The sequence below is a fragment of the Euprymna scolopes genome, chromosome 37, assembly GCF_053919585.1.
Source record: "Euprymna scolopes isolate OS-2025 chromosome 37, ASM5391958v1, whole genome shotgun sequence".
Taxonomy (NCBI): domain Eukaryota; kingdom Metazoa; phylum Mollusca; class Cephalopoda; order Sepiida; family Sepiolidae; genus Euprymna; species Euprymna scolopes.
The window spans coordinates 81,029,229-81,055,572 of record NC_136518.1 but is presented as its reverse complement, the minus strand read 5'-3'; the positions used below and the strand labels follow the sequence as shown (position 1 = coordinate 81,055,572).

The 26,344-nt window shown below is 37.2% G+C and overlaps 1 protein-coding gene across 2 annotated transcripts in view; it reads left to right on the top strand.

The window, feature by feature from the left end:
* The window catches only part of LOC145261248 (spore coat polysaccharide biosynthesis protein SpsK-like), a 52,912-nt gene that overhangs the window by 14,384 nt on the left and 12,184 nt on the right, over positions 1-26,344 (top strand). Inside the window, exons 2-6 of one of the 2 annotated variants that reach the window (XM_080119634.1) lie at positions 4,075-4,269; positions 9,652-9,876; positions 15,984-16,185; positions 19,512-19,626; positions 23,946-24,051. In XM_080119634.1, coding sequence (XP_079975760.1) covers positions 4,105-4,269; positions 9,652-9,876; positions 15,984-16,185; positions 19,512-19,626; positions 23,946-24,051 — 813 coding nt within the window. In that variant the 5' untranslated portion in view covers positions 4,075-4,104. The remainder of the gene's footprint in view (positions 1-4,074; positions 4,270-9,651; positions 9,877-15,983; positions 16,186-19,511; positions 19,627-23,945; positions 24,052-26,344) is intronic. The other variant, XM_080119635.1, reaches the window with a different exon arrangement.

Genomic DNA, 26,344 nt, shown 5'->3' with positions numbered 1-26,344 from the left:
TACCAGAGTTAGAGCTCCTGTACTGCCAGTAGGAAACAGCAGCCAGCAACTGTCAAAACGTCAGACAGGAGTGGCCCAGTCCAATCATTTTAGCATACATGGTAAACAAGCATCTCCAAAATGCCCAGGTTTACGAGAATGGACTGAGGCGGATGTGAGGGACAGCATTCATTGCCTTAGTCAGGAAACAAGGCACTGGGCGTCTCTAATGAGTCACTGTGATCACACCTCTGCTCCTGGCTAATAGGCAAAGGAGTATGGCAGAGCCTATCTACTCTACTACTACTACTGCTACAGTTTAGATTAGCAAACTTGTGATTTGATCAAGTGATCAGATCTAGGGTGATTGTCAACCAGGATTGAGAAGGCCTTCCTTCCCCGTTTGGTGTCAAGACGTATGAGGCACAGGTTTACATATCAGAGTTTCCCTTGTCCTAGATGGATGATATGATCAGATCTACAGGTCGATCAATATCGAGAGGGTTATTCCCATTCCTGGTTTTAAAGCCAGGTATTTCTACGCCCCCACATGGGTAGTTAGGGTTAATCAAGTTAGTATCAAAGATAATAAGTGCCCGCTTTGAAGGTGCACTCATCAAAATAAGATTAAGATTAGAAGATGTGGATAATTCACACATTTTGTGTGGACGTATGTATAAGTATGATTTAAGGTTAATATTAAGGGTTCAGCAAGGATTAAATATGGTTTGTGGATTAATAAATACATTGGAAAAATTTTGATATAAAGAGTTAGTGTACGATTCGAAATGTGTTTTAGGTGTTAGTTTTCATGTAAAGACAATCACCAGTACTTTCACCCATCTAAGAGAATGAAAGGTGTAGAGTTGCTACTTAATATATATTAGTTATAAATATTTTTATTCATGCAAACTTAATTTGGCTACAGATTTCCAAAACATGTTTCAGTCATAATTGTAAAGAGATAAATTTTCAAGCCAGTGTTTTCTTGTTTAATGTTTTTATTTTGTGGAATGAAACAGTTTTAATCTATTAAAGTCACATGACCAATTCAAAATATTTTAGGATAAAACTTCCCGTTAATTATTTATTTATTAATTAAAACATCTATATTTATAGCCTTAACGTGGAGGGGGGAGGACAATAGGACGTCCAAATTAGGTTGGAAGCGTTCAATCACATTCAAACTATCTCTGTTTTTTGTAATATTTCTCAGTACTAGGACTTATACTTTAATCTTTAGGGCATGTTTGTATATAGATCACTTTGAATAGAAGTACAAACTATGGCTAATAAGTATCTATTTTATAGATAAGCTAAAGAAATCTATAGATGTTTAGTATTTATCGATTTTTAAAAGGTCAGCCTTCTAAAGTTTAGGTACGTGCAAAGTATGTGATTTTATAACAGCTGGGGGAGAAGAGCAATTGTTTTTGTTTTGTTTTTTTTTACATGGAGTTCACCACTTATCAAGGCCCAATGGCCACTCAAGGATAAGGGTTATTGTGTGTACAGTAATCAAAGGGATAGTGTAGCAACAGTATTGGAGAAATTGTGAGGTGTCATTACTTGGGGGAGGGGCGGTTCATTAGGAATTTGTTTACGTTGGACATGAAGACATGCAGGTTGAAGTCGGGAGGGAAACAGGCAAGTGGAACAGAGTCCCACAGGCGGGCAGTTCTAAGAAAGAAGCTTTGTTCATGGTATCTACGTTTTGATTTAGGCACAGATAGGGAGTGGGGAAAATTATTGACAGTGGTTTCAGGTAGTCGGGTGTTTTTTGAAAAAGATTGGCGAGGGGAACCAGAGAATGGAGCTCAGACGAGCACCTGCCATGGAAATAACGAAATAGCGATAGAACAATGACAGGCTCGCTACATCTCTTCTGTGGGAAAGGGGTTACAGGGTAGAGAAAATTATTTGTCCAGTTGGAACAGGAGAGATGATATAACTTACAAGAATACAGTATTAATATACAATTATGATATAAAGAGATTTGGGAAGGATTTAGGAATATAAGGATGTGTAATAATGTTTATTATGCAGAACAAGGCAGGCGTCTTGGAGGCAAAGCAACCTGAACCCTTTAAACCCGACCTTTAGAAAATACATTTGTTCCAGTTATTTTAATATCATACATCAATAACCATATAAATCGGCCAGTATAGGCCTTATATTTAAACATACACTTAGTCATAGAATGATATATTATGATTTACAAAAAGAGTGAAGCCGCATCAGTAATTAAAAGCATTTAAGAAATTAAAAGTAAGAGGTTTGACTACACGTTGTGCTCAGTAAGGTTTCTATTTGTTTTCCATCTGTGGGTTTCATCTCAGCATGGAGAGGTCTTTTTGTGAATTTTTGGAAATTTATTTATTTAATAATATATCTTAACAGGAAATAAAATTGAATTTAAGTGCATTATAGAAATGAGCTCCTGACGATCACTAAGAGAAAGTCATGGCATATGGACTAAATTTTACGTTGTATAATCTGGAATAACAATTACGATTAGAGATGCTTTGTTGCCTGTTGATGGATATTTTAAACTGATTTTAAGCGAATTTATTGCTGCAGACTTTCTTTTTGCCTCCTTTTTTTTTTACACAGTGGTCACCACTTATCAAGGCCCAGAATCCACTCAGGGATAAGGGTTATTGCAAGTACATTACGTTAGTGTGGAGATTTGATGAAGTGTTTACTTAAGGGGGCGGTTCATTAAGAATTTGTTAACGTTGGACTTGAACACATCCAAGTTGTAGTCAGGTGGGAAGCAGGCAGACGGAACAGAGTTCCACAGGCGTACAGTTCTAAGAAAGAAGCTTTGTTCATGGAATCCACGTTTTGATTTAGGCACAGATAAAGAGTGGGGGAAATTTTTCACAGTGGATTCAGCTAGACGAGTGTTTTTCATGAAAGATTGGCGAGGAGGGACCAGAGATTGGAGTTCAGACGAGCACCTGCCATGGAAATAACGATAAAACAAGGATAGGCTCGCAACGTCTCTTCTGTGGGAGAGAGGTTGCAGGGTAGAGAAAAGGGCATCCCCCACTAAGCCACGAAGTCTATTTTGTACTCTGTCAAGGCAGGATAGGCTGTTTTCAGCAGCTCCTGCCCAGATATGGCAGCAGCATTCCATCCTTGGACGTACTTGGCTTTTATATAGAAATTTTTCTGTCTCTATGTCTCCTCAATTTGAAGTTATTTTTTAAATTGATGTGAACACTAGAACATTTCAATTAAAAGTCAAATATGAATAGGTAAAATTATAGAAGAATAAAAGCCGAATCAAATGAGGTATAGTTTGTTTAAACAGTTACATTAAATTTAGCTTAAATTTACAGTTTTTAAAAAAATTACAAGTGCGGACTTTCTTTTTGCCAGCACATATATATATGTTTTTTTTTTATTCATTTGGAGTAGATTCAAATAAAAATATTTCAGAGTTAGTCTTTAAATTTATGTTATATAACGGTGAATATTCTTTACTGTTTAAATTTATAATGTACTTGGTGGTTGTGAGGAGTTTAGAGTTGGCGATTTAAAGGTTATGGCTAAGAGTGCTTTAATATGGTAGAGAAAACTATTGATTTCAATTAAAACAAAAACTTAAAATTAAAGTTTAAGTTTAGGCTGATTATTAATTCCATTTTCTTTGTTTTGGTTAAGTCGCATTAAAGGTGACAGCATTTCCATAGCATAAAAGTTGAGGAAAGAACAATGCAACACATGCAGATAATCTTAATTTTGTTGAATATTTCTATTAAGAGTAAACATTATTAAAAAAGTTTGAGGGAGACTTGATATGAGATATAACATGTATATGTCAGGTGCCAAAAATCACAGTGGATGAATTGAGGGAAATAGATAAATATTTCAAGTAGAGAAATTGGTTGAAAGTAAAGAATATAGTCATATGGAATGATTTTCCACAGCAGTGATGACAAAGATGATGTAGAAATGAAATTAGCCAATAGTAAATTTTGTGTAGATTTAAGTGAAAAAGTACATTTCTGTGAGATCTTGTATGTGCAAACCCTTTAAATTTTATGATTATATATTTATTTATTTTTTTTTTGTTTTGTTTTCTAGCTTTGAATTTGGAGAACATTTTCAAGAAATATGGAGTTTATTCCACTTCACATAAAAGACGCTTACTTTATTCATATCAAACTTCATAAAGATAAGAGAGGACATCTTGCCGAATTGTTCAATATGAATACTTACCCTGAAGATATTAGAAGACATTTTCCTGTTCAACAGATCACATGGTCAGCTAATCATAAGGTCAGCCATTTTGTTTTTTAAAACATTCAAATTTTTTAATTTTTTCAAGAAGAAATATATTTTTATATATAGGAATCAGTCAAGTAAAAGCTTTTTTGTTGGGTGTACTCACTTTTGTTGCCGGGGATTTAGCTTTTAATGGCTATATTTTGAGTTATTTTGAGGGGGAAATAAATGAATTCTGTTATATATGTTGCAGACAGACTACTTTTCATTGTGTCAAAAAATCATTTTTTTCGGTGTTGTCTCATGAAGAGATATACTTAAATATTTGAAGAAAAAAAGTGAGGGGGTGTGATACACTGTACGTCGATCTACACAATAATAATAATAATAATAATAATAATAATAATAATAATAATAATAATAATAATAATAATAATAACAATAATAATAATAACAATATTAATCATCTTCTGGCTCAGATAATTCGCCAATACTGGGAGCAGTCATTTGCTTTTTCGCTAAGCTTAGTAACAAGGTTTCCTCACTTTACACAACTATTGCAATACGTTCTACTTAGATCTGATATGTGGGGTGTCATATAGATAAATTTTGATCAATTTTAGATCAAACCTGTCTCAACAAAAAGTACATTAATCTTCTAAAATAACTTTGCGACTGATCAGAGGCTTTTACAAAAATCGACCTTGGGTTTAGCCGCTCCATAAACATCAAACGGGACGTCAAGCAAGGAGATATGCTTTCAGCAATCTTGTTTTATGTGACACTAGCTGATGTTATGCTTAAGACAGAAGGGACTTGCCAAAGCGGTTTTTCTATAGGTGAACAAATTCTCTCCAACCTCTCCTACGCTGATAACATCGCTCTTGTTAATTAAAGCACACATAAACTTCAAGCTTTTGTTAATCCATTAGCAAAGAATGCAAAGGAGATAGGATTAGAAATAAGCCTAGAGAAAACAGAATGTATGTCTACAGTTAAATTACATCATCATCATCATGACGGGCTCCTTGCCCGGACCAATGTGACTCTTCCTCTCCAGAGTTTCCTGTCTTTCACAAGCTGCCTCAGATCTTCAGGCTCACAGTTGGCATCGTGTGCTATTTGCTGGATGTACGTAGATCATCCTTTGCTTGCGCGTCCGTGTCGTGGAGTCCATAGCAATACATCACTCACCAATTCATGCTTGCTCCTCACACAATGACCAGCAAATCATAGGCGTCTTTCTCTGATGGTATTAGATATGGCAGGTAAGTTGACATAAAGTTGCTGCTTCATGAGATGATTTTGCCAAGATATATTTAATACAGTTCGTAGCATATGGGTGTATGTGCCGTCTAGTTTTCTTTCTACGCTTTTGGTGAGTGTCCAGGTTGTAGCACCATAAACAAGGACAGATTCTACCACTGCCCTGACGAACTGCCTTTTCAGTTAGTTAGTCCTGAAGTCAATACTGAATGCAGCCGATCCAATGCGGCCCATGCTTTTGAGATGCGAATTTCAATATCTCTCTCTGTGGAAGCTATGTTGCTGCCCAGATACATAAACTCAGCGACTTATTTCAGTGTCGATCCAACCAAAGCCCTGATCTCTCCTTTCACATTGAAAGTCATAAACTTTGTCTTCTCCGCATTTATGTGGAGACCAATGTCATTTGCGGACTTTTCTAGCTTACGTAACAGTGTTTGCACATCAGCAGTTTTGTTCGCGAACAAAGAAATATCATCTACGTAATCTGCATCAGTTACGTGTGCTGATTGATGACGTCTGTTTCTGGATTTATTTTAGCGTATTGTGTATATCAACAGAGGTGTGGAGTACAAAGTCAAGACAAACAATGAAAAGAAAAGGGACAAGAGTATCTCCTTGCAGAACCCCGATGCAGATGTAAAAAAAATTTAGTGTCCCCATCTGGGGACCTGACCATTGCTCGAGTGTGCTCATATAGCATCATGATAGCATTAATGACTTCATTTGGAATGCCATATGCTTTTAATATGCTGGCCAATTTTCCTCTATGTACGGAGTCGAATGTTTTGAAGAAAGCCTTGTGGGTAGACATGCCGACTTTCAACTGATGGTTGGAGGTTCAATCCACGGCTGTGGAAAGGTGCTTGTCCAACTACACTGATGAGTTGTGACACGAAACAGTACTGTATGTGGATGACTATATATATATATATATATATATATATATATATATATATATATGAAATATTACATGCAGTAAAATAAATGATATTTAATTAAAAAAAAGTAATTTAAAAAAAATAATAAGTCCTAAAAAATGTGGGGCAGAAAAAAAAATGTAAACAAAGGGCAGATAACTCCTTTCTTATAATAAGCGCTCAGGAAGCGGAAAGAAAGAAAACACTACAGAATCGCTAATAAAAAAAAAACCAACGATCTGTACTGAAATGTCAACTAATGCCGCGTTTTATCTTTAGTTTTGCATTGTTTCATATAATATCTGTTGTTGAGGACAAGACAGTCAGGCGAGAGGGGGGACTGGATGGCATATATTGTGATCCTCCTAACACAGATGCTATACAACTTGTCCCAGATGTAGAGAGGGACAGCTTGCGATATTATTAGTATTGTACTAAAGCGACACTAACCCAATGCAGGTTGAATTGGCTTCCTCCAAAGGAGAAAATTATATGGGAATATGAAATTCACAAGCGGTTCCTAGCCGCATGTATGTCCCTGTCAGGAGAGATGACAACATCAGGTTTTTGCAGTTCTTGCAGGGAGGTGTCGGCATCCTCCTACATACAGCATCTGGTATTTCCAATGTCCACCCATCTGATATTGACCAGTAAAAGTGAGTTCGATCCAATCACCAATTCTTTTCGATACTCCTTGATCTTTGTTCACATATCACTTGCTGGACTGAAATCGCATTTGAGTTAATGTTACTTATAGACCCTCATACATCGAAAGCAATGGGAAGGTGGCGTCCAAATGTAATGCCCCCCTTTTTTTTCTCCTGAATGGATCAGAAGTTTTTTGCAGCTCTTGAAGGGAGCTGTTTACGTCCACCTACATACAGCACCGAGTATTCCTAAATGATCACCCATCTGGTATTGATCAGGCTCAATATTGCTTAACTTTGGTGTCAACACCAACTGAGTAATTTTTTTGTAATGTCATTGTATCTCTACTTAAATGTCAACTAATACTTTTTAACCTTTTGTTTGCTTTTACATTATTTCGTATAGCATCTGTTTTGAAATAAACAGGGTTCTTTGTTTTCTGCAGCAAAGAGAGTAAAACTCTGGCTTTTATACACGTCAAAATTTGTCCAATTTTTGAAGCTTTTTTTTTTTAACCTGACCCAAATGCCAGTCCGTGATTGGCAAATAGATTAGTTATCAATATCAGCAGTTCCTTCCAATTCTCAAAGCAAATTGCATAAAATGTTGCTTTGTTTTGGTTGGTTTTGATTTACGGCATATCAACCCTTTTCAAGTTATTTAATGCCGAATCCAGTGATTTTGAGGAAAAATGTTTTTAATAGAATATATTATTTTCAAGATGGTTTCTATTTATATAGTTGGGACCCTAAGAGGTACTATCACTCCAGGTCAGATTTGACCTGGGAGCAATGTCAATTAAATGGTGATTCCACACTCCCCAAAGCCCACAAGCTGGGACCTCACCATCGGGTATAGTTTAAGGTCATATCCAGGACCGCATAAAATGTTGGAAGTGAAAGCGGACGATGTATCCAATCGGATACAAAGTTGTCCACAAGTTTTAGAAGCTTATGTATATGTGTTATATATTGGGATTTTATGCCAGTAAATAGAGATTATGTTAACTAGTATGAATTTTGGTGAGGGTTACATAAGTACATGTCAGGATGACCTGGCAGCAAACAGAAATAGATTAATTACAGGTGGCGTAATTGAGGCGGGGGTCCAAAGGTTAGCTTGCTAGACAAAACGCGCTAGAAATGCAGATGTCGAATGATATTAGATAGAAATGACGTCACGTGTTCGGAGAAGAGAACAGAGTTTCTGAGCAGCCTGGAAGCAAATGTTAGACAGGTAACCTAACCCAAATGCCAGTCCGTGACTGTAAGATACATTAGTCTACGGCGTCTTCCAATTATCAAATATTGGAACTGAAGATGGACAATATATCCACTCGGGTACAAACAAAAATATGTCGTATCCTTAATCCAGCAAACAGAAGTAGATCAACTGCAAGGGGCGTAACATAGGCGGGGGTTCAAAGGTCAGCTCCCTAGAAAAATATGCTAGAAATGCAGGTGTCGAAACATATGATAGGGAGATGACGTCACGTGTTCGGAGAAGGGAATTAAATATGTACACTATATCCACCCGGATAAAAATTAAAATGTGTCATATTCTTAACCCATCTATAGTGTTTTTTAAGTTCGGCGTAGGCATATCTCTCTATAGATCTAAAATAGTTTGTCGAAAATAAAGAAACATTCTCGAGCGTGGCCTACGTAAATAGAAGGCCGTTCCACTAAAGTCAGGTAATCTACTGACATTACAGAGTAAAGTACAATTGTGATAGGCAGCTATTACAAGGACAATTCTTTTCTGTTTCACTTGGATACAAACAAAGATTTTTGCACAATTGGTGATATGTTCCTATCAGTATTTAATTTTCGATTTTTGAGCGATTATGCAGAGTCGACATAGCTGTAACAAGACCGCCATTCTTTTTGTTCTAACTCAACAGACTTGAAACTACTTTTGTTTCGAAGTAAATAAACGATTTAAAACAAGTTAAAGCACAAAAAACTTATCGAACAAGGTAGAAGAGTAACGTATCTTGCCTTTGGTAACATTTATTTGTTGTGTGCTTATTTTTCATGTCTTTGCCTGTTTTGTTTGCAAGAATAAATAAAAAATTAATAATTCTAATGATGTCTTTATAATTCAGCATCAATCATTTTACAAAAGCAATTATTGTTCTGAAAAAGTGTATACAAGAAAATAAACCTTCTCATCTATATAATAAAGTAATCTTGATTTTACCCTGAAACTTCAGTCAAATGAAAATAACCAAATACTTCTATGCAAAATTTTAACACTGAACACTTTTAGCAATTTCCAAAGTGAGTTTTACAGAAATATTCTCATATTTCATCTCTGTATATAAATGATTACATTTATTCTGACTTAACTGCTTCTCTCAAATATGAAGAAGGCAGCAAAAAAAATTACTCACTTGGAATTAAGTCCTCCCACATCACTCACATACACCAGATTATTTATTTCATAGGTATAATTATTATTCAGCCATCGTTTATTATCTAATTTTATTTAAAACATCCAAGTAACGTTTATTCGATGATTTGTTCAATTTAAAAAATATGTTTGAAATGAATAATAAATAAATATTTGTTGAAACGTTTTTTCTTCTTCACATTTTCAGAATTCTGTACGCGGAATGCACATTTCTCCTTATGCAAAGTTATTGACTTGCGTGCGTGGATCTGTGTATGATGTTGTGGTGGACATGCGTCCGGATTCTCCCAGTTATCTCCAGTGGGCAGCCATTAATCTAACATCGACCAATGGCTTTCAGATATTAATTCCTCCTCATTGTGGCCATGGCTATCTTGCATTGGAGGAAGATGCTGCTGTTATTTATTGCCAGGCAAGTCTTTGAATGGAAAATATTTTTGAAAACATTAAAACAGTCTATTCTATGATGCATGATCATATTTAGAATAGTTGCCTTTGTTTGGTCAATTGACCAATATGATGTTTTGTAACAGTGATTCGCTAACCATGCAAATCACCAAAATAACCTAGTATATAATTTCACATGAGAATCAGTGATTAAAAGACAAATAAAATGAATCTCTCTCTCTCTCTCTCTCTCTCTCTCTCTCTCTCTCTCTATATATATATATATATATATATATATATATATATATATATATATATATATATATATATATATATATACAAGGTGCTTTAAATAGATTTCCTGACCTTTTTTGTACAGGCATTTATAGACTCTTGAAAATTCAGTATGTTATTGCTATACATCTTGTGAGGTGAGGCATGCAATCAATCCATTTAAATTGGAATTAATAATCAGTTAATAACGGCTTAGACCCAGGAAAGTAGAAAAAAGTATAAATACATGCAGTGTACAATGGGGTCGTAAGAGAACTTACAGAAGAGAGGGGAAAATTTGAGCTACTTTCTCTATAGGTTATGACGATGATAAAGATGGTGCTTCTAGGAATAAATGTAATGTTTTAATATTACGAAATAATGTGTATGAAATTGCGGTCTATAGTTAAATAAGGTAATGACTAATAGCATAAATATAATAAATTTTTATGTGCAATCTGTTGTTGAAAACCTATGGTATCTTGGTCCAGAGGGAAAAAACTGTGCCTCTTTTATTATATATAAAATTATATTGGACACAATATGATTTAAAAAGTAAAAAATACAAAAAATATGACTCGTGCAGCACCACCGAGAATCAAAACCAAAACGTTTAGCTTACGATTTACTTTTTCCTTTGATGTTAATGACTGTACTATAAAGACATATTTAATGCAAGGCTAAGAATTAAAACGTGAACCAATATTTATTAAGTCACACTTTTGAACTGATTTTCCCTGGCTAAAACCCAAATATAAAGTTTTGTATGGGTTCGAATACGTTATATATGAAGTTTCATGTCTGTAGACCAAAAACTGACAAATGAGTTTGGTAGGCAAAATTTTCAGTATGCGAGCCTACTAGACCTTTTTCTCACAACTTGCCCTGAACTATGTTCAGTTTCTGTTCTGTCGCCTCTTGGATCTTCCGACCACTCTGTTGTATCAATTAAGATAAAAATGAAATGTAATAAGTCCCCAGACGTACCTCTTCATCGTACAGTATATCGATACACTAAGGCTGACTGGGATAGCTTCCGTACATTTATATCTGATCTACCTCTGCATTCCATGTTTAAAAAGGATGTGTCCTCTATAGTATTAGACCTAACTGAATGGTTAATTGTAGGTATTGACCATTTCATACCCTCTAAAAAGTTTCAGAAAAAACCTAACAGCCAGCCATGGTTCTCTCCAGAATGTGCTGCTGCCATTGCACACAGAAATCACTTTTTCCACTGCTTCAAACGTAATAGATGTATGGAAACTAAAGCCGTTTTCAGGACTGCCAGCAACCATTGTAAGAAAGTAATAAGGAACGCAAGAGTGTTGTATGCTCAATCTGTTAAGTCCAAAGTAGCTGAGCAGCGGCTTGGTTCCCACCAGTTTTGGCAAATAGCAAACAGAATCCTGAACAGAAGCGTGTGCTCCATCCCAACTATTATCAATGGACCTGAGGTAATCTCGTCAGCATCAGACAAAGCCAAACTCTTTGTCAAGAACTTTGCAGCTAATTCTACCCTTTGCGACCAAGACCGCCAACCCCCAATATTTCCTCCTGTATCAGAAAACACGCTATGTGATATACGTATATCTGTACGTGATGTTGCGAAGCTAATCAAAAACCTTGATTCGAGTAAAGCAACTGGCCCTGATGGTATTCCAATTATAGTACTCAAAAAACTTCAACCTGAATTAGCGCCCATACTTACAAAACTGTTTAAACGTTGTCTTAAGGAGAATAGTTTCCCATCTCCCTGGAAAATCTCATCAGTATGCCCTGTATTTAAGAATTCAGGTGATCGCTCATCCCCCTCTCAGTACAGGCCAATAAGTCTCCTGCGCGTCATGAGTAAGTTGCTAGAATCTGTGTTAAATACAGAAGTAATCAAACATCTCAACAAAAATAACCTTCTTAGTGACACTCAATATGGTTTCCGTTCTGCTAGATCTACAGCAGATGTCCTTACAGTTATATTGCATAGGATTAGCAAATCTCTCGACGGTGGCAATCTTTCTAGGGCAATTGCTCTTGACATATCTAAAGCCTTTGATAGGGTATGGCATAAAGGTTTACTTCATAAGATCGCTAGCTATGGTATAGCTGGAAAAGTCTTCTCAATTATTAAATCATTTCTTTCTGATAGGTTCATAAGAGTAGTAGTTGAGGGGCAAAAATCAGAAGCTCACAGTATTAATGCCGGTGTCCCTCAGGGATCCATCCTGGGCCCAACTCTTTTCCTGATCTACATTAATGATCTTCCAAATCATATCCTTACATCATTTGTAGACATTTATGCTGACGACACTACCATTTATGGTACCACATCTAAGACAGTAAACGACCAAGTTCTCTCCAATTCTCTCTCCTCTGATCTTGAGCACGTAGTACAATGGGGAAAGGAGTGGCTGGTTACTTTTAATGCATCTAAAACCAAGCTTCTCTCTTTACATCATCAACATTCTAATTCACATTTGTCATCAATTGAAATGAATGGCTCTCGTCTTCAGGAGGCCTCAAGTTTTGACAAGCTTCTGGGCTTGACCATTACTCCTGATCTTAAATGGAACACGTATATCAAATCTGTTGCCAAGGCCGCTGGAAAAATGGTGGGATCTTTCTATCGATCTAGTAGATATCTCACTGCTGATGCTATTCTCTACCTATATAAGAGCCAGGTACGTCCAAGGATGGAATACTGTTGCCACATCTGGGCAGGAGCTGCTAGAAAGGACTTGTCCTGCCTTGATAGAGTTCAAAATAGACTTTGTAGCCTCGTAGGAGATGTCCTTTTCTCCTCCTTGCAACCTCTATCTCACAGAAGAGATGTTGCGAGTTTGTCTCTGATGTATCGTTATTTTCATGGAAAGTGTTCAACTGAGCTTCAATCTATGGTCCCCCCTCGCCAAACTTTCACAAGAAACACTCGTCTAGCTGTAAACACTATCAATAATTTCCCCCACTCTTTATCTGTGCCTAAACCTAAACGTAGATTCCATGAACAAAGCTTCTTTCTTAGAACTGCACGCCTGTGGAATTGTCTTCCGTTTTCCTGCTTTCCGGCTGACTACAATATGGTTGTGTTCAAGTCTAAAGTAAATAAGTTCTTGATGAGCCGTTCCATATAAGTTATTAAATTTACCAAATTTTTCATTACTAATGATTACTATATTGACCAATTTCTACTGTACACTCTTAAACCCTTATCCTTGAGTGGCCTCTGGGCCTTGATAATGTGGTGATGCCTTTGTAAAAAAAAAAAAATATATATATATATATATATATATATATATATATATATATATATATATACGCATATATATGTAGCTCTAGATATATCTAAAGCTTTTGACAGGGTTGGCACGATGGTCTTCTCAGGGAAATCCGATTTACGGTATGACTGGGTGAATACTTAAATAAGAGAAGAATCCAGGTTGTCCACGATGGTCATACGTCTAAACAATATGATATAAATGCTAATGTTTATCATTCCTAATATTCATAAATGACTTCCCTGAAAATTGTTTCTGAGATGGGTAAATTTTCTTATGACACCACGCTCTATAACAGACACGAGGGGAAAACAAATGAACGCATACCTAAGGAAATGGCAGAAATATTAGAGGAAGACCTCCAGTCTGTAGTCGAATGGGGGTCAAAAATGAATGGTCACATTTAATGCTGCCAAGACTAAGTTTGTTTCCTTTAATAATTACGAGAAACTTTCTCAACCACCAATAGCTATGGCTAAAGATACATTACCTACGAGCACTTCTTTCAAACTCCTCAGCTTAACGTTCACAGGGAACATGAGCTGGAGCAGATACATTGAGAGCATTGCTAAGGCTGCTGCAAAGAAGATAAGCTCTCTCTACCGTGCTAGAAAGCTACTTATGCCTGAAAGTATCCTGTATCTCTACTAGGCCACCATTCGCCCATGTATGGAGTATTGTTGTCACATTTGGGCTGGTGTATCTGCTATTAGTCTCTCGCTCCTGGACAGGGTTCAAAAGAGAGTCGCCAACCTGATAGGTCCTGAACTGTCATCTAAGCTTCAAACTTTGTCCCATCGATGTAATGTTGCATCGCTCTGCCTTTTCTACAAGTATTTTAATGGTAAATGCTCCGACGAACTAAAAGCCCTTGCACCCCCTCGATGTAAATACCCCGGAAAAACCTGACAAGCAGCAAAATCCCACCCCTACACAGTAAAGATCCATAGATGTAAGAAAGCCTTCTACTCTAATAGTTTCTTCCTCAGAACTGCTAGACTTTGGGACTCCCTTCCGAGTTCCTGCTTCACCAACTGTACTGACATGCAGAAGTTCAAGTGTAATGTGAACGGACATCTCACTGCTCAACTCCCTACATAGTATCCCTGCAACTTATTTCTCTGATAGTAGACCCCTATATCAGAGTGTCCTTGTGCCTTCTTTGGAGTGAAAATGGAATTTTTTAAAAAGTATAAATCATGTAGAATATCTGCATGAATATAATTACACGTAATAGTTAACTCTAGATGATCATCCCATAAGAAAACAAACAAAAAAAACTAATAGGGAATTAATTAAAATAAATGTTTAAAAGAATATGTAAATTAGCTAGACCTTTTTTTACCATAGGAGTCACCACTTATCAAGGTCCGGAGGCCACTCGAGGACAAGGGTTCTTTTGCAAACTGTTATCCTAATCTCCATAATTGTTGTTGTTTCACTACGTTTCGGCCAACTTATCATTAGGCCTTCTTCAGATGATTGACTGAGACAGTTTCCAAGGATTCCAATAAAAAATAATATATAAAAAGATGTGAGTTGTAAAAAAGATGGTGTCCAATGCAGTTCAACTTTCGTAATCCGTTTAAATATAAAAATCGATCCGGTTCAATTTTTTTTTTTTTTTTTTTTTTTTACAAGTCATCACTTATCAAGTCCCGGAGGCCACTCGGGAATAAGGGTTATTGCAAGTACAGTAATCAATGGGATAATATCGTAGTAATCGCTAGTAATAGAGATCTGATAAAGTGTCTTACTTAAGTGGGCGGTTCAACAGGAATTTGTTTATGTTGGACTTGAAGACATCCAAGTTGTAGTCAGGTGGGAAACAGGCAGACGGAAAAGAGTTCCACTGGCGTGCACTTCTAAGAAAGAAGCTTTGTTCATGGAATCTACGTTTTGATTTAAGCACAGATAAAGAGTGGAGAAAATTACTGACAGTGGTTTCAGCTAGACAGGTGTTTTTCGTGAAAGATTGGTGAGGGAGTATCAAAGATTGGAACTTAGACGAGCACTTCCCATGGAAATAACGATAAATCACCGACAGCAGGATGACCGGCCTACCCTAACCATCTCCATCGTCCAAAGGATAAGTTACATTTTACGAACATTCATTCCTTGTCAATTCATACATACCTACAAACACTTTACGAACATTCATTCCTTGTCAATTCATACATACCTACTAACATTTGACGAACATTCATTCCTTGTCAATTCATACATACCTACAAAAATTTTACGAACATTCATCTCCTTTGTTAAATCACATTCCATCCTACGAACACTTCGCGTCTCCTAATACAAATTGTTGGTAGTAAATAAAATCGGTTCTCAACCTTCAATATTCGTCTGACACACACTTCCAACGTTGTTCATTTCATGTATTCTTGGTTGTGACCTCTGTGGCATCCTTTCCCACCCCCTAATCCTTTTTATAAATGCCGAGGCCATAAATCTAAGAACCTATTTGGTTCAGTTTTTTTACTTGTGTAATTCTTTTTTATGTTATTTTCATCGATTTTTTCATAAATTATTTTCAATGGCATATCTATTGCTTAATCAATAAGTTATTTGATATTTTTAGGGCGACTTTTTTAAGCCATCTGTTCCACAGCTTTCTGCATCAGTATTTGATCCAATCCTATCGATTACATGGCCAATCGAAAATCCGGAAGAAAATCTAATCATTTCAGACAAGGATAAAACAATAGAACCCTTGGGTTTGCCTGGAGTTCAATGCATTCCACACCGAAAAAGAATCCTGATTATTGGTTCCACTGGACAAGGTAGGATCAAAATTGTGTTTTTGTTTTTTTTCATTTTTGTTGCGAGAAGAGATATGGTTTGAATGAGAAAAGCAAAATCTATTTCAATAACAATCTCATCCTTCGGATCAAGATCACAGTGTAATATCTGTTCTGATGCTATGCTTCATCTTTTTTTGTCCTCGGTCAGTGGAGAAGAAATCCTTCAAGACTGAGACAATTTTAATTTTTGTTCCTATCTAGAGTGTCCATTTTTTTTTTGTGGAGCTGGATTTTCCCCACATCAAAAACCGGGGGACATGAGTTGGAACAGAGACAGTGAGTGCATTGCCAAGGCAAAGAAGGTGTGTTCTCTCTACCGTGCTAGAAAGTTACTTACGCCTGAAAGTATCCTATACCTTTACAAGGCCATCATTCGCCCATGTGTGGAGTATGGTTGTCATATTTGGGTTAGTGCATCTGGTACTAGTCTCTTCCTGTTACACAGGGTTCAAAAAAGAGTTGCCAACCTAATAGGTCCCACGCTATCAGCTAAGCTTCCACCTCTGACCCACTGATGAAATGTTGCATCCCTCTGCCTGTTTTACAAGTAGTTTATGGTAGTTTCTCCGATGAACTACAAACCCTTGTACCTCTTCGACATAAATACGTCTGACAAACCCGACAAGCAGCAAAATCCTACCCCTACACAGTAGAGATCCCCAGATGTAAGAAAGCCTTCTACACCAATAGTTTCTTTCCTAGGATTGCTAGACTTTGGAATTCCCTTCCAGGTCCCTGCTTTCTCAACTGTACTGACATGCAGAAGTTCAAGTGTAATGTGAACAGATATCTTGCTGCTCAACTCCCTACATAGTATCCCTGCAATTTATGTCCCAGATAGTAGCCTCCTACATCAAAGTGGCCCTGTGTCTTGTTTCGAGTGAAAATGTAATGAAAATAAAAACATTACTCTCTGAAGATACACCATTCCTTATATAAGTCACTGTGAGTTCGCCATACCGAGGGGATTTTATTTGGGCTATGAATACTATGTGGTTTTTAATATTTAATCAGGGTTTACTTGTAAGAAAAAGTATTTTCTTGTCAAGTTAGACACTTGAGGATTTAAAAAAATTTAGGCAGACGTACTACACAAGTGAGGCCCCCATTACCAAATAAGCACCGTCTACAATTTTCGATATGAGAGAAAACAGAGACAAGATTGAAATGAAAACTCGGTTTGACAAACCATCTTCATTCCTTGACAAGTAGGTTTTCTTTATTTTTGTTTATTTAGAAATTGTATACGTCGGATGATGAAACTTGAAAATTGCTTATTTTAAAAAAAAATCTAACTATAATCTTCCTTATTTTAGAAAATAAACAAAAAACGTAAGTAAAAATGGGACCATACACACACGCGTTTTTTGTTTACCGAAGGATCCCTGCAAGCGGGCCCTGTCGGTGGGGCATTAGAATACGCCGAATGCCCCCCTGCAGAGGGTAAAAGTCCCTCAATGGGGGTCCTGGATATGACCTTAAACTATATCCAGTGGTGAGGCCCCAGCTTGTGGGCTTTGGGGAGTGTGGAGCCACCCTTTAATTACCATTGCTCCCAGGTCAATATATTCTATTAAAAAAATTTTTCTTCAAAATTTTTGGATTCGGCATTAAATAACCCGAAAAGGGTTGATATGCCGTAAAACAAAAACAACCAACCAACCAACCCTGCAACCGCTGTGCTGTGTTCAAAACTGTAACCAGTGTCTATTTGGTAATGGGGGCCTCACTCGTGTACATCAGCCAATTAAATTATTTTAATAAAATGAAAAAAAAAAAGTTTAGTTTAAAAATATTTAAAAAAAAAAACAAACAAGTTTTGAATTCTTTTTTCGAGGAATTATGGTTTGAACATTAAAATTATGGTTTGAACATTAAAATTATGGTTTGAACATTAAAATTATGGTTTGAACATTATAATTATGGTTTGAACATTAAAATTGTTGCAGAGCCGGTCGTCCGGGAACAATCGGCCCAACAACTAACAAGGTAGATACGGGCAAAGAAGTTAACAGCAAAAAGGCAAAGAAGAATGACAGACACAGGTTGTTTGGTTAAAGACGAGGGTTCGCCTTTTATTTGCAAAGGAAGCGAAAAATCGTATGATCTGGATGCTGGTTGTCCGGAAGGTCGCACGTCACCGGAGACTAATGTCTGGAGATCTGGAACAGGTACTCTAGATGTAGCATGATTTAGGGTTGCTCACTGAGTCTGGATGATCAGCTAGCCGTCAGGGCAATCCAGAACGAACGGTGGACACAGAGAATGAGGTGGTCAATGTTTAGGAACGGACGACACTGAGAACATAGGGTCAGTGTTAAGGAATGGGTGACACTGAGAGCGTAAGGTTTAGTGTTAAGGAACGGATGGTCGGTAGGGAGCCAGGTGCAGGCGAGGTTGCAGACTGAAGGAGCAAGGCACAAGCAAGGTTGAAGGCCGGAGGAGCGAAGTGCAGGCGAGAGGAGCAAGATGCAATCTCGCAGGAAAGCTGCAGGAGGAGCTGGAGTCACTGAAGTGAGCTGGAGGCACCAAGGGCTGGAAAGGCTGCAGGAGTGAGCGGGAGGCGCTTGAGACTGGAAGTGAAGTTCACAGCTGGTGGGTCTCAGGAGGCAAGCAGTAGTAAAAAACCTCATTAGTCCTGATAAGGGCTGTTGAACTGCAGCTGAGACGGCTGCTACTGCTGCTGGGAATCCTTTGGCTGGTGGATAGCCTGCCGGCTGCGCTGCCTTGACTGGGCCAAAGCGGGCTGTATTCATTTAGGAGGAGTGATATTAGTGGTGTTGCTCCACGCAAGACGAACAAACGACTCTAATTAATCCCAGAACGAAATCTATGCAATCAAAAGTAGATTGGGAGTTTGTTGATTCCATTTAAATTAATTTCGTCTAAAAGTGAAAAGTCGATTGCTTGATATATTTGAATTCCGACATGTGTACAGGAGTCAAGGATGGAAAAAAAGGGAAGGTGAATGTGTTTGCTGAACCCGGATATTTTCATACTGCTGATGTTAGCCTATTGCGTCCTTCGTTTAAGGGAAGGGAAGGTGAAGAGAAATGGCGGGGATGAAGAACAAAGAAAAACAGAGAAAATTGGAGGCGGTAATTTTGAAACCGCAACAAAATTATGGTTTGAACATTGAAATTATGGTTTTGAACATGTAGAAAAAACACCTTTTTGTTTTGAAACAAAATCTGTAAAAATATGTTCACATAAATATTTTAAATAATTTTACGAAAATTTAAATTATAGTGTTTGGAGAAATAGATATAATTTTAAATATTTTTATTTATTTATTTTTGCTACAGTTGGTTCCAGATTTTTTAACATTTATAAGAACCACCCAGAATTTATTGCCATTGGTACAAGACATTCTTTAGACAAACCACTACGATTTCCATTTGATATGGAAACAGATGCACTGTAAGTTTTTTGGGGTTTTTTTTATTGTTGTTATTGTTGCCGTTTTATCAGTGTATGCCGGGATATTAAATAACACGCTTAAATAATGCACTCGCTAGATTTTTGTCTCTTCCTACTTTCAGCACTGAAATTGGTATTATTTGTTATTTATATATATAACGGACAGTTGTCTATGTATAGATGTGTTTCTATGTCCAGTTAAAATCAAAAACTACGAAACAGAGACCCACAAACTGTGTATTTTCTTGATCAGCACTGAATAATATGTAAAATGTAAAAAAAACTACTGATTCTCTAGGGGTCAACTAGTTTAGGTTTCATCAGGGGGTCGATTTTTCAGTGTTATTATGTACTGAATTGGAAAGAAAATGTTGATTCATTATGCGAGAAATCTTTATATAAAAGAGAGTTGTGTGTGTGTGTGTGTGTGTGTGTGTGTGTGTGTGTGTGTGTGTGTGTGTGTGTGTGTGTGTGTGTGTGTGTGTGTTCAGCTACAGAGGAATGGGCTGAGCGGATGAGGAGAAAGAGGGGTTTGGGGAGAGAAATATAGAGGGACAAATAGAGTGAGGTAGAGAGATAGAAGGTTTTAATAAAAAATAGATTGCACGTTTGCATTGGGCAACGCCGGGTATATCTGCTAGTTTATATAAAAAGAGCATTTGTCTGTTTGTCTGTCCAGCTAAAAGTCTCCAAAATAGAATATTATGATCAAAAACATTTATTCATATGAATTAAATATCTTTAGTAACAAAAGCCTTTGCGATGCTTGAATTTTTGAGATGAGGATTAATTGGATTCTTTGAACTACTGTTCCCGCTCAAGATGTAAACAATAGTCCAAAAAATCGAAAAAAAGTACAAATATTCAATCCTCATTTTTAAAAAATCAGAAACATATGAAATTGGTGAAAACACAAATTAATAAGAAAATGAAAAAATATTGAAAGACTATACCAAAAACTGGCAACAGTGATTAACCATCTCAATTGTTCCTATTGACAATGCCTCCCCACGGGACAGAGTTAGACATCAGGGTCGTTTTTTAAGGTGGAGAAAAGGAACAAAAAATTTAAATTGCCTCAGTCGTGAAGGATTTCTCCTCCACTGACAGAGAACAAGAAATTAAGTGTAGCATCTGAAGAACAGATACTACACTTTGAGGTATGTATTTGCTCCCCCACTGAGCAAATTAGGCACAAGGCCGATTTTTAAAGTGAGGAGTGAAGGGGAAATGGGGACCAACTCCCCGGGGAGTAGGGGAGCTGGATAGTGACAATTGGTATGAAGGGTTGCCCCTTCATTGACCAAGGTCTTATATGTGGGGTCGCCTCCACATATGGTCTTTGCTTGCAGTATCTGCTGGAACAGATGGTATTTATTTGCTCCCCCACCGAGCAAATTAGGCACAAGGCCGATTTTTAATGTGAGGACTGAAGGGGAAATGGGGAAAAACTCCCCGGGGAGTAGGGGAGCTGGATAGTGACAATTGGTATGAAGGGTTACCCCTACATTGACCAAGGTCTTATATGTGGGGTCGCCCCCACATATGGTCTTTGCTTGCAGTATCTGCTGGAACAGATGGTATTTATTTGCTCCCCCACCGAGCAAATTAGGCACAAGGCCGATTTTTAATGTGAGGAGTGAAGGGAGGGGGAAGGGAAAAAGGGGACCAGCTCCCGAGAGGTGGGAAATGGGAGCTGGTTAAAGGTCGGGCATGTGGGGTTGCCCCCACATCTGGTCTTTGCTAGTCATAGCTAGTCATAGCTTGCAGCATCTGCCGGAACAGATGGTATTTATTTGCTCCCCCACTGAGCAAATTAGGCACAAGGCCGTTTTTAATGTGAGGTAAAAACCAGCTCCCCTAAAAGGGGTCACTCTGGTTACCAAAAATAATAATTGTCCCAGTATAGAGGGCCTCCCCTCCATTGACCGGCACAAATCATCCCAAGTGCAGCATCTGCCGGAACAGATCCTACACTTTGATCTTGTCCCGAAGGCCGTTGTGAGCTTAAGTTAATGCCACCAGGTTTAATGCTGAAACTGCCAGTTAGTTCCAGGAGAATACAAAGGCTCACAAGACAATTAAGGCATAAGCTCGTCAGACATAGAATGCACAATATGGAAGAAACATCAATTACAGACCAAAATCTCAAATGGCCTCGCACACCTTCTGAAAAGTATATCACTGACTGATGACAAAACTTGCATCCAAGAATAATTGTATATGTGTCAATAACGCTGTACTAGATTGAACCAACTTGCTTGTGTTCAAGTTAAGTGCAGAGAGATCGAAAGGTTAAGATTGACAGGTTTCAAACTCATTGACTTCCATTGACAATATATTGCACCTGTTTGCTAGCAGGGGTCATGAGGCAAGTCAGTATATGTTGAGTGCGAGTTGTGTTAATAGGATGTTACCACCCCACACATACACCTTATAATAAATAGAGGACTCACATGCATTTCTAGTCAGTTAGGTAATCATAGTTGGACCGTCAGGAAGTTCTTTAGTCATATTAGAATCAGTCACTCAGAGCCAGAAAAATCTTGATTCAAGAGAAGAAAACAGAAAAATAAGAAAGAGATCGGAATCTATTCAGCGATGCAAAGGTTTCTTAGAGAACGAGGAAACATCTGGAATGTGCTAACAGGTGCATCTCATAGGATTAATGAATCTCTTGATAGAGGCTTCTTTTCTAGGGCAATTGCTCTTGACATATCAAAGGCCTTTGATAGTGTGTGACATAAAGGCCTACTTCACAAGATCTCCTGCTATGGTATAACTGAAAATGTCTTTTCAATTATTAAATCATTTCTCTGATAGGTTCATAAGAATAGTGGTTGATGGGCAGAAATCAGAAGCTCACAGTATTAATGCTAGAATCCCTCAGGGGTTCATTCTGGGGCCAACTCTCTTCCTGATCTACATCAATGATCTCCTAAATCGCATCCTAAGATCATTCATAGACATTTATACTGACGACACTATCATCTGTGGTAACACTTCAAAGGCTGTAAATGAGCAAGTTCTCTCTGATTCTCTCTCCACTGATCTTGAGCATGTGGTGCAATGGGGAAAGAGATGGCTGGTTACTTTTAATGCATCTAAAACCAAACTTCTATCTTTGCATCACAAACGCTCTGATCTCTGTCTGGCATCAATTGAATTGAATGACTCTCTTCACTTAATTATTATATCAATCAGTGAATCTATTTTGGCCTTAACTCATCAGAAGAAATAGCAACAATCAATCCGTTAAAAGAAAATAAAGTGTGATCTGACATGATTAAAAATCCGAAAATTGGAAGAGAAGCTGCAAATACCTTTAATATGTTTCCATTACGCCATAAACATATTAAAGGTATATGCAACTTCCACAACACAGTTAAGAGATGAGTTTGTCGATTTCAGAGTGGGGATAGAGATGTGAATGACAAAGTTTGCTCCAGATTTTTATGACCGAAGCATCAAAAGAGGAAGCTGGACAGAATACATTGAGAATGATGATGACTATGTAGAAAAAAATTCAATTCTGGATCACAAAAGGTTGCTCATTTTAATGGTACTGCTCCTGTCTTCGTAGCTCTCAAAACTTGTATTAAATTAAATAGTCTTTCATGTAAACGTAGTATTTCAAAGCTGCTTTCAGTTTTGTTTGCTTTAAACACAGAGATCCATTAAAAGTAAAATTGTTGCAGATATTGACGCTGTGAGACTCTTAAGAAGGAAAACCTTTTCATGGACGTGTGTCAGAAGCAGAGATGCGCCATTAAATTCCTCCATACAAAAAAAAATTGAATCGATCAACACTCACCGGCGCTTGTTGAACATTTATGAAGCCGATGCAGTTGATGTCAGCACAGTTAGGAGATGGGTTTGTTGATTTCAGAGTGGCGACAGAGATATAAGTGATAAAGCACGCTCCGGACTTTTACAACCGAGGCATCGTTTATCGATTGCAAAAGTGCATTCACAATGATGGTGGCTATGTAGAAAAATAAATTCTGCAGCACAACAACTTGCTAGTTTTAATGGTAATACTCCCGTTTTCATAGCTCTTCAACGTTTTAGTTTTTGAGTTAAAAAATAGGAGGCCTTACTTTTGGAATGACCCTCGTATCTTTCATTTTCTTTCGGCTAAATTATTAGAAACGATTAGCATAGAAGGCTTTCCAGCATATAGGTACCTTCACTTCATGCTATCCAAGTGGAATATGTTTTAGGGTTAGGGTTAGGGTTAAATACTTGTATGCAGTTAAATATTCTTGCATGTAAACATATTTCAAAGCTGCTTTCTTTTTTGTTTGTTTTAATCGCAGAGATCCATTAAAAGTAAAATTGTTGCTTGATGCATGCAATCCTCACGTTATTATCATTGCGGCTGCATTTGCCAATGCAAATCTTTGTCAATCTCAACCCGAGCAGGTAAGTAAAATATTCAATTCTTTCAGAACAAAGTGTAGTATCTGTTCTGATACTACACTTCACCTTTTCTGTCCTCGATCAATGGAAAAGAAATCCTTCTAGACTGAGGGAATTTTTATTTTTGTTCCTATCCAGAGTGCCCCTTTTTGGGAAGTCAAGTAAAGAGGAACAATAAGTTGTACTAGCTATCCAGATCCGGCGTCGCCCAGTACTCTTTTTACTTCCATTTTTTATTTAGCTAAATTATTAGTTTCTTTTATTTTTAGTGGGATATTTTTTTTTTTTTAATTTTAAAGGTGAATTTAATTTGTAAATGTAATCCTTACAGTTTCATTTTATTTTTAAACAATTGAAGCATGCATGGTCCCCCATAAGTGCACAGTGAACGAGGCAAAAAATGACTACGCTCAGCATTTGCCCCCCCCCCCAACAACCCTCCATTTAGCCCTAAAAGTTCCCAGGAGACGTTAAATCGGTGCAGTTTTAGGCCTTAACATATGTAAATTTGAGTTCTGCACCATGCAAAAAAAGAAATGACTAAGTCCATCACTTACCCTCACCCCCACCCCAATTTAGCCCCAAAAGTCCTCAAGGCCTTAACCTATTTAAATTTGAGTTCAGCACCATGCAAAACTGCTAAATAGACATACACAGAACATTTTGGACAAATATGGTAAAATAGTCCCTAAAATGGAGTGTTTTTATTAGTCCTAAAAGAGCCCCTGGGGCACACCCAAGAGTTATCGCGAAGTATAGGCAAACAAAATTATATAGAAATCAGTTAGTTACAATTTTTCAGAAAGTTTTATAAAAATCCAAGGCATAATTTTTTTTTTAAGAAGCACAAAAGTGTCAATTTTAACCCAAAAGGCGCCCCTGGGACAGGGATCAACCAGAGTTTTCCCGGAAAATCCATTCTGTTACCTTTTTACTGATATCATGTTTAATGTTTGTGCAAAATTTTTAAAAATTCCAAGGCGTAGTTATTGAGAGGAGTTTGGACAGACGAACGGACGAATGGACAAGGGTGAATTTACAGGTCCACCCTCCTTTTGTCGGGGGGGGGGGGGGACCAATTATTAATTGAACTAAAATGTTTGGAAGCTATAAATAATTTTATTATGCTAATGTTCATTGAATCTGTAGGCATAAAATCATTGGATGTAAATAACTTTCAAAACTCGTCTGTGGAACACAATACCGTGGAGCTGCTTCCCAGCTGACTATTACATGGTCGGATTTAACTCATTCAACATCCATCATCACCGATCATGCTAGGTCTCACCTGACACCCATTAACTCTAATCCTCCAGATCTTGATAAGCGGTGACTCCATAGTATATATATATTTTTTAAAGCCTAACTTGATTGACTTACTGACAAAGAAACTGAAATGAATTCTGGTGGATTTAATTTTGTAATAATTTCTTTTAAATAGAGCTGTTCGTATTTTGTTTTATTTTACACTATTGCATATTTTTATTGAATCAAGTAAAAATAAATTGTTTGAAAATTTTCTTTAAATTATACTCAAACTAAATAATTGAAAAATGCATAACATATAAAGTTATAATTCAGAAATAGTCTTTTTTTTACTGATTTTCACTTCAAACAAGATATATTGCCACTTGAAAAGTGACGGGCTACTATTTAGGATTGTGTCTAACAGGGAAATGTGGGGAGTTGAGCAGTGAGGTGTCTGTTCACATTTCATTTAAACTTCTGCAACAATCAGGGAAGCAGAAAACAGGGAGAGAATTCCAAATTTTTAGCAGTCCAAAGGAAGAAACTGTTACAGTAAAAGGCTTTCCATCATTTAGGGATCTCAACAATGAAGGGGTGGGATTTTGCAGCTTGCCAGGTTAGTCAGGAATATATTACATTATTATTCATCAGAACGCATTCCATTAAAGTATTTGGATGTGGCATTGCGGCGATGGGATGAAGGGTTAATAAGTGTTAGTTGCTCAGTGCAAATAAAAACTTCCATATTGGGATTTTTACTAGACTGTACATTATGGGAAAAACAACCCACTCTTTCTACGAATTATGTGATGACTGTTAAGAGGCATAATGTATGCAGGTGTTATTTTGGGATAATTCTTCTAGACTAGTTGCTCTACCAAGACTTGAAAGTCTTGTCTATCCTACTATTTCACGCTGACAGTGTTGGTAATTGCCGCACCATCACCACCACTTCTAACCATTATTATTATTTATAAATTTTAATTTATTTTCTAAAATATTTTTTCCTCTAACACGTTCTCACTGTTCTAGTCCTTAGCACTCATAT